The sequence below is a fragment of the Cetorhinus maximus genome, chromosome 15 (genome assembly GCF_964194155.1).
Source record: "Cetorhinus maximus chromosome 15, sCetMax3.hap1.1, whole genome shotgun sequence".
Taxonomy (NCBI): domain Eukaryota; kingdom Metazoa; phylum Chordata; class Chondrichthyes; order Lamniformes; family Cetorhinidae; genus Cetorhinus; species Cetorhinus maximus.
The window spans coordinates 75,441,754-75,450,969 of record NC_135893.1 but is presented as its reverse complement, the minus strand read 5'-3'; the positions used below and the strand labels follow the sequence as shown (position 1 = coordinate 75,450,969).

The 9,216-nt window shown below is 40.2% G+C and overlaps 1 protein-coding gene across 1 annotated transcript in view; it reads right to left on the bottom strand.

The window, feature by feature from the left end:
• Positions 1-4,519: 4,519 nt before the first annotated feature.
• syngr3a (synaptogyrin 3a) overlaps positions 4,520-9,216 on the bottom strand; it is a 73,037-nt gene continuing 68,340 nt past the window's right edge. Inside the window, exon 4 of the mRNA XM_078558665.1 lies at positions 4,520-5,662. Coding sequence (XP_078414791.1) covers positions 5,471-5,662 — 192 coding nt within the window. The 3' untranslated portion in view covers positions 4,520-5,470. The remainder of the gene's footprint in view (positions 5,663-9,216) is intronic.

Below are 9,216 nucleotides of genomic sequence, written 5' to 3'. Positions count from 1 at the left end.
TCATCGCTGTTTGAAAAGCAATTGTGCAGCGATATAAAAAAGTTTGCACTCATCCAAAGCTGGACTCAAATGTAAAATATCAACAAGTGTATGAGTTTGGCAACAACATTTGGTTAGTGGCCCGTTGTCAGCCATCTACACAAGAAACATAACAAAAAGAGTTCAGAGAACGCTGTACAAAAACACATTGTACCTAATAAAAAGCACAACTGTACAAATGAGAGGTCATCAAGGGAAAAAATACCTTCCTTTGTTACAATTATCCAATGGGCACTTATGTATCCAGAATGAGATAAGTGTAACACACAGCAGAACTTTTTAACCACGAGAATTTGTCTGCTATAACAAACATTTCTTGTTGATGTTCATTCAAATTGCCTTTAAGTGCATTGACTTTTTTTTGGCACTACGGTAAACTGCTTAAATGAAATTTAAAGACAAGCAAAAGAAACTTCAAGTAGCTATCAACGACTTGCAGTTACATAGCACTTGTAGTAAATACTCAAAGGCGCTTCACAGAACAGAAGACAATGGGGGTGGTGGGGGGGGGTGGAGATTGCGAAATAAGACATTGGGCAATAGTAGGGAATCAATGGAATTGACCAAAATGTCAAGGATTTTGATATTGAAAGGAGTTTTCTGAAAGTGGCAAACGGGGAATTTACAGAGTGTTTCAGAGTTCAGTAATCTGCCACTGATGCTGGAGTAGAGGAAAGGTGTAATACACAGAACGTCAGAATGGAAAAAGCCGATGGAGGAGGCTACAGAGATGGAGTGGAGTGGGGTTTTTGGGGGGATTTGTAAACAAGGATAAGCATTTTGTATTCAATGTACCTGGGACATGGAGTCAATGACGGAAGAGCTGAATTAATCTTCACAGTGCATCAATTTAAATGTGACTCACTGAATCTCCCCTAATGTGATCCAAACCTGAGGATGGAGTTTTATGTTCATTTGTAGGCCGACTCTGGAGCAAATTAATTTTACCATACCAAATGGCCCAGGATTTCGTGGCGTTGGGTTTCTTTCACATTGTAAAAGTACCAGAAAATTAAGGCGTAAGTGAATTATGCTATTATTTAAGCTGCATCATTTCTTCCAGGAACTTTTGCACTGATCCACCCTCACTGAAGCCAGATAAAAGTGATTTTCGTAAAGCTAGTTCCAGTTAAATCAGTGGCGATTGCATATTTCCTGGCATCGTTACCACTTAAAACTGAAAAATTATGGTGCAGGTGAATGTATTTAAATACATCAGTTCAAAGTAATTGGTTAAAGTGAAATAAAATCTCTGCTCTTTTGTGATATTTTTAACTCAGCTAAAACCCAGCAAAACATGCCGCTGCATCAATTTTGCCATTGGTGTCACCAGTTTGGTCCTCAGGTAGGTTCTGGGAGGCAGTGGTGGTGAACAGGAGGAGGGGGAAAGGAGATGGCAGTGCCCGCACTTGTGCCGTGAAGCCAGCAGGACCACTGCTGCTCATCCTGGTTCCACACAAAAGTAACTTAAAAATAATAAAAGGTGTCTTAACATTAATGGTCTCTAGCACTCCCCTTAAGGGAGTTGGTTAGGTGTGGAGGAAATTGGAAAACTTGCTCTGCTTGGTGTCTGACCATTTTTGAGAGAAGTCTTTAAAAATGTACTAGCCCCTCATTAGCATATGCAAGGGGCCTAAAGCTGTTTATGGCAGTCGGCAGATTTGCCTGACTACGACCTGAAGCAATGTGGATGTACTTCAGACGTCATTGAAGTGTGGGACATAGTGCCAGAAAATGGACCATTTTTGCCTCCATTTCACATCCAAGAAATGGGCAAACAATGTCTAATTTTTCCCCCTATCTAATTGGACACTTTTTTGGCAGTTACTAGTCCCATCTTCTAGATTTAAAAAATCTGTAATTTAGAATGTTCCTGAAAACCGAATACAGTAGCTGAGGTGCCTCCATAACTCTGTAAACGATCAAGTTCAGTACAGTGAGAGGATTTAAGGTTCTGTGACTCAGGTCATACCAATATTAATCAGCTTAATTAATGCAGATGAGGTAAGCCATTGACTGGGTTGCTTTGGAGATCCCTGGATTGCCATTACAATCGCATATTATTATTTTCCAGAGAATTTTGGAGTAAGTTCATAACAGGATTATCGGGACACCAACCAGCATAATTTACGGCATTAAGTCGTAGGTCGCATTGCTCCAGGAACGTGTTCGACTGACAGAGATATAAAAAAAAACCCACAAATTTACTCGAGGTAATGAAATTAAGGAATAAATGCTGTGGCAGGATAATAACCACTATTCATTTCAAATCTCACTGTGATGTTAATTTGCTGCTTTGTTTAAAATAAAACCTTACAAATTGTTACTGGCACTTTCCAGCTGCAGTCTAAAAATGGTTTCATATCGAAATAGATTTCTATGTTGGTTTCTTAGCAAACTTTCCCCTTACTTCACTGCTGCTAACATTCTGCTTGACAACTCTTTTCCACTATTGTTGGGGACTGTTTCTCCCCTAGTTTCTGAAACTACAAAAATGAGATGTAATTACAGGTAAACTGCTCACTTCATGTCAAGCAGAACTAGTTAGTTTATGCTCACTATTCATCAATAATTGGTATCACTGCTAAGAGTACTGCATTTTCTTCAATTTGGCAGTATTAATATGGAAGAATCAGATAGAAAGTTTAGTAAATTTATAAGTGGAAGCAGCTATTGCAAAACACAAATTAATTGATGATTATTGCAAATTCAATCTGCAACATCAACTCTTATAAAGGTTTTTCCTCCCCTCAGAGAAGCATTTTGTCTCTCGAACTTGCCATGTGGGGGCTTGGATTCAGATTAAATGAGAAAACGTGAATGCACAATTATGATAGGGTATAAACACAGTTAAATATAATTTATTTGTGCAGAAATATCTGGAATAGCTTATCCAGGATGACAGTGGAACCAAAGGGAGTGAACCACAAACTTTTGGCATAAATAACCATGAAGGGTATTTCAGGTGACATAGGGGTTAGGAGTCTGTGATCTTTCACAAGGATGCTTTTCTACAATCCCTGTTCCAATATAAGCTGTTATATGGGAAAGGATACGGCTTAAAGAATTTAGGTATGTTATTTATGGATGTATTTATCTGTAACCAATGGCTCCTCAAGTTCACTTGAATGCCTCATGGAGTCAGGGCGAAATCTCCTAGAATATTTCCTGAGATTGGCGCGTATATTTTCCTGTGTTTTATTCCCCTCTGGGATTTGGATTATAGGCATTGGAGAAGGTGGTTTGTACCTTCTAATAGATAGCAGTCATTATGGCTAACATGCTAATAGCTACCAATACAGGCATACCACGTTCTTAAAACATTTTTACGTAAAAACAATCAAGCTTTATCCACCATTTCAGTGGTGTGTTTCTTTCCTTTATAAAACATCAATGCAGTCAAAGGATGTTTATGAAGTTTGGCTTTGTTAAAGTAAAAAAAAAGGAACCAGTTATCAACAAAACAAAAACTTTGTCGTATGTTTGAGAATGGAGTTTCTTCTGTTTGGCAGAAAAGAAGACAGGAGCTCTTGGAGGTACTGTGCGAACTGACTAAAATGGTCTAAAACCTGGAAAGCTGTGTAAATAGTTCGGACATGCTAAAGAATTTGGTGTTATCCCAGAAGTGGCCAAACCATGAACTGGGTTGGTCAGTTGAAAAGGAACTCTGGAAAGCTACACCATCAGGACTGTCATAACTTGAGGGAAGGAGGGTTCATAGAAACGTGCCTTGCTGATAGCAATTGTACCCTTGAAGTGTGAAGGTGAAATCTGTTACTGGATAGGACTCCTGATCTTGCCTGCATGATTAAGGAACAGAATATTGTGGTATTGTGTAGCTACGTAGTGCTACATTTGTGCGGGGTGAGTGATGTGAATGCTCACTGTTATGTAAGACATATCTATTGTATCGACTATTTAAAGTGAAATTTACCTTTTTATTTTAAATACCAATTGCCTGTGAATTCAGGTGTAGTTTGCATTGGTTCTGATTCTTGTTAAAGTAAAAACTACAAAAAGTGAAATCTTGTTGGCAATTTCTTCATTTGGGGGTCATTCAGTGTATTTGGATATTTTGGTTCATGGTTCCCCTACAGGGATCATAACAAATACAGAACTGCACTTCCTGTTGCTCTGGCATTATTTTGTTAAATGTATACAAAGGTTTTATTCTGGTGAAAAGGTTAAGGTTCAATTAGTAAGTCTGGACTTACCTGACTGGCCGTACAGACATACACTGCAAATGGAATGACTTGTACTTAATTACATTCTGATGTTCTTAGTCAGAAAAGTTCAAGCAGACTTTGATGCATTGGCTCAATGAACAGTTTGGGTGCACCTGGGCTGGGGAGGTTTAAAAGACCCTCCTCCTTGTATGCAGTGAGTTCCCCTTCTAGTTATCCATTCTAAATTTGCTAATGTCCAACTCCATACAATAAGAATGAGGTTACTATACAAAAGACACACAATAAATGTTGGGTTATATAGAGAGGGACAGCCAAGCTTTTACTAAAATTACAACCAATACCACTGTTGAGTAATATCCTACTCATTCATATTATAAGACATCTGCAATCACTTGTATAAAACAGGATTTTAAAATATTTCCATGGTACCAATTCAAATGTTCAGCTGACTTGTTTCTAAGTTGTTCTAATCATGTTCATATGTTTTGGACCTATGCAATTAAATTGAAGCAGGAATACAGACTAAATTCACATCCCCGTTTAGCTCTGAACATTTAACAAGTTAAAGCTTTATACAGTTAAACACAGCTAGAAAACCTGGCACGTCATGTGGAACAGTTAATCATGAGCTCACAGGTACGTCAAATAAATTGAAGAGGGTTCCTAAAAACACTAAATAGATGCTTTGTTGCTGGAAGAGGCTGCCTTTCCAACTTGCATACTACATATTAATACAAGAATGACAATACCACTAATATAGTGAGTACACCGCACTATTTTCTAAATAAAGGGAATCTAACATCAGTTTAGCACATGAAAAGCCTAATGATCTTCAACAGCACTTTAGTACTCTTGCAGCTAACCAACCAGTGAACAACACTGCACCACAGATAAAATATCTGCATTACAGTATCCCTTTTCTATTGGCCACATAGGTTTCAGTTTAAATATCAAATCTCCAATGCATCTTTAAAAAATCCTTCACCATTGAAAAGTTTTACTTCATCTTTGTGAAAATCATCTGCAAGTGCTGAAAAATGTTTTTTTTTGTATGCTCACACAGTTGTTCTGCATGTTGTACTTTTTGACAGACTTCCAGTCTAGTAACTTGAACAATGTAGAGGGGCTGGGAAGATACACAGAAGCAATGAACAGATTTGATTTTTGACAGGCTGGATTAGAAAACTATCTAGGCCAACATAAGGGATACTGTATTTCTACATGTCGAGGGGGACCTTCAGCCTTTAATATGGGGGCATTTGATATCCCGTGGAGACTGTGTCCAGGTTTTCAGCAAACGGTGGGCTCTGGAAGGTTTCTGTGTTCTCAATTCCAGTACTGTATGGAGGATGGCCAGTATCCAAGTGATCTTGGGAGAAGAGAGATGAGTCAGCTCCCAAGCGGTACCGCTGCCATGCCTTCAGGGTTAGGCCAGCCTTTAATGAGATTAATTGAAATAAGGACTAAGTTATGCTTGTTAGTGTGCTATAACTAGAAATGAAGAGGCATAATATAACATACATAGTTAATGTGAAGGAGATGATTTCGTTAGTTAAGTCTCACTGCGCGTTGCAGTATATCATTATTCCACACAGTATTATAGTGTTCAGCAATTCCTTCACTGTTTTTGTTTGTTTTAGATATTCAATCATGTTTTGCATCTGCATGTAAAAATTGCTCATATAAATTAATCTGAGGTCAAATGCAATGAGGAATACCTCTCACACAACATCAATGCAGTGATCCAAATGGGGTATGGATAATTTTATAAATCTTTTAAGCAAAAGTTCGTAATCAATTTTCATCAACAATGTCCCAAACTTTGACTACTGCCTAAACTCACTGAAAGTTGTTCATGATTAAATATTATATTTAGATTCTAATTACCTTTTTTCCCCATTCTTATGTTAGTGCATGCCAATTTTGATTTGAAGATATTGTATAACCTGAGGGTACATAGATTTAATGACACAGAACTCAAGGTACTTTGGATATGTAAAGATCTGTAATTTCTTAAAAGAAAAGTCATTATAACTTCTTTACATATACAGTGAATTGAAGGATAGGTCATTGCTGTATTGAAAATAAATTCATCAGTTAGATGGACTGGATAACCCACAAAACACAAGTGAATGTAAGTCCTCATATATGGAAACTCTTGTTATGTCTTATACCTGACCAAGACATATCCTATTAGTTTCACATTAAAATATATTGTTTACCAAATATGTTCTATTACCTCATAAATATAGAATATTAAAATGATCACAATTATCAAATCATGTTGGTATAAAAAATAACTCAATTGTTATAAGATGTATTGTTATAGCAATGAGAATTTAACAATAACTCATTTTTAAATATTTGCTTTTTCTTTTTAAAACAAAACAATGCTGCAAAAAGACATTTATTCCATGAGGGATCTTTGATTAGATGTCATTCTACCATAGCTGGGAAAGGTAGGTCAGATCAATACCAATCATGGAATGACATACAGAAATTACTAAATTAAAATATATACTATTTTGTATCAATGACAAAGGCGCATCCTGCCCAGTCAACCAGGGAGGCGATGGCGTAACGGTATTGTCGCTAGGTTAATAATCCAGAGACCCAGGGTAATGCTCTGGGGACCAGTGTTAGAATCCCACCACAGCAGATGGTGTAATTTGAATTCAATAAAAATCTGGAATTATAAGTCTAACAATGACCATGGAACCATTGTCGATTGTTGTAAAAAACCATCTGGTTCATTAATGTCCTTTAGGGAAACTGTCATCCTTACCTGGTCTGGCCTACATATGACTCCAGACCCACAGCAATAAGGTTGACTCTAGCAAGCCAATCAGTTGTATCAAATTGTTACAAAGCCTCAAAAAAGGAAAGAAACCGGACGGACCGCCCGGCATCGACCCAGGCACTGGAAACGACAACGGCAATCTCAGCTCTGTCGACCCTGCAGAGTCCTCCTTACTAACATCTGGGAGCTAGTGCCAAAATTGGGAGAGCTGTCTCACAGACTAGTCAAGCAGCAGCCTGACGTAGTCATCCTCACGGAATCATACATAGGTAATGTCCTAGACACCACCATCACCACCCCTGGGTATGTCCTGTCCCACTGGCAGGACAGGCCCAGCAGAGGTGGCGGCACAGTGGTATACAGTTGGGAGGGAGTTGCCCTGAGAGTCCTCAACATCGACTCCAGATCTCATGAAGTCTCATGGCATTAGGTCAATGTGGGCAAGGAAACCACCTGCTGATTACCACATACTGCACTCCCTCAGCTGATGAATCAGTGCCCCTCCATGTTGAACACCACTTGGAGGAAGCACTGAGGGTGGCAAGGGTGCAGAATATACTCTGGTTGGGGGACTTCAATGCCCATCACCAAGAGTGGCTCGGTAGCACCATTATTGACTGAGCTGGCCGAGTCCTAAAGGACAGAGCTGCTAGACTGGGTCTGCGGCAGGTGGTGAAGGAACCAAAAAGAGGGAAAAACATATTTGCCCTCATTCTCACCAACCTGCCTACCGCCGATGCATCTGTCCATCGCAGTGTCGGTAGGAGTGACCACCACACAGTCATTGTGGAGATGAAGTCCCACCTTCACACTGAGGATACCCTCCATCATGTTGTGTGGCACTACCACTGTGCTAAATGGGATAGATTTCGAACAGATCTAGCAACTCAAGCCTGGGCATCTATGAGGCGCTGTGTGCCATCATCAGCAGTAGAATTGTACTCAAACACAATCTGTAACCTCATGGCCCGGCATATCCTCCACTCTACCATTACCATCAAGCCAGGGGATCAACCCTTGTTCAATGAAGAGTGCAGGAGGACATGCCAGAAGCAGCACCAGGCATACCTTAAACTGAGATGTCAACCTGGTGAAGCTATAACACAGGACTACTTGCGTGTCAAATAGTATAAGCAGCAAGTGATAGACAGAGCTAAGCGATCGCAAAGCCAACGGATCAGATCTAAGGTCTGCAGTCCTGCCACATCCAGTCACGAATGGTGGTGGACAATTAAACAACTCATTGGAGGAGGAGGCTCCACAAATATCCCCATCCTTAATGATGGAAGAGCCCAGCACATCAGTGCAAAAGATAAAGCTAAAGCATTTGCTACAATCTTCAGCCAGAAGTGCCAAGTGGATGATCCATCTCGGCCTCCATCATCATTGATGCCAGTCTTCAGCCAATTCGATTCACTCCACGTGATATCAAAAAATGGCTGAAGGCACTGGATACTGCAAAGGCTATGGGCCCTGACAATATTCCAGCAATAGTACTGAAAACTTCTGCTCCAGAACTTGCTGCGCCCCCTAGCCAAGCTGTTCCAATACAGCTACAACACTGGCATCTACCCGGCTATGTGGAAAATTGCCCAGGTGTGTCCTGTACACAAAAAGCAGGACAAATCCAACCCGACCATTTACCACCCCATCAGTCTACTCTCCATCATCAGTAAAGTAATGGAAGGGGTCATCAGCAGTGCTATAAAGCAGCACTTGCTTAGCAATAACCTGCTCAGTGACGCTCAGTTTGGGTTCCGCCAGGGCCACTCAGGTCCTGACCTCATTACAGGCTTGGTTCAAACATGGACAAAAGAGCTGAACTCCTAAGGTGAGGTGAGACTGACTGCCCTTGACATCAAGGCCACATTTGACTGAAAGTGGCATCAAGGAGCCCTAGCAAAACTGGAGTCAATGGGAATCAGGGGGAAAACTCTCCACTGGTTGGAGTCATACCTAGCACAAAGGAAGATGGCTGTGGTTGTTGGAGGTCAGTCATCTCAGCTCCAGGACATCACCGTAGGAGTTCCTCAGGGTAGTGTCTTCAGCCCAACCATCTTCAGCTGCTTCATCAATAACCTTCCTTCCATCATAAGGTCAGAGGTGGGATTGTTTGCTGATGATTGTACAATGTTCAGCATTCGTGACTCCTCAGATACTGAAGCAGTCCATGTCCAAATGCAGCAAGAC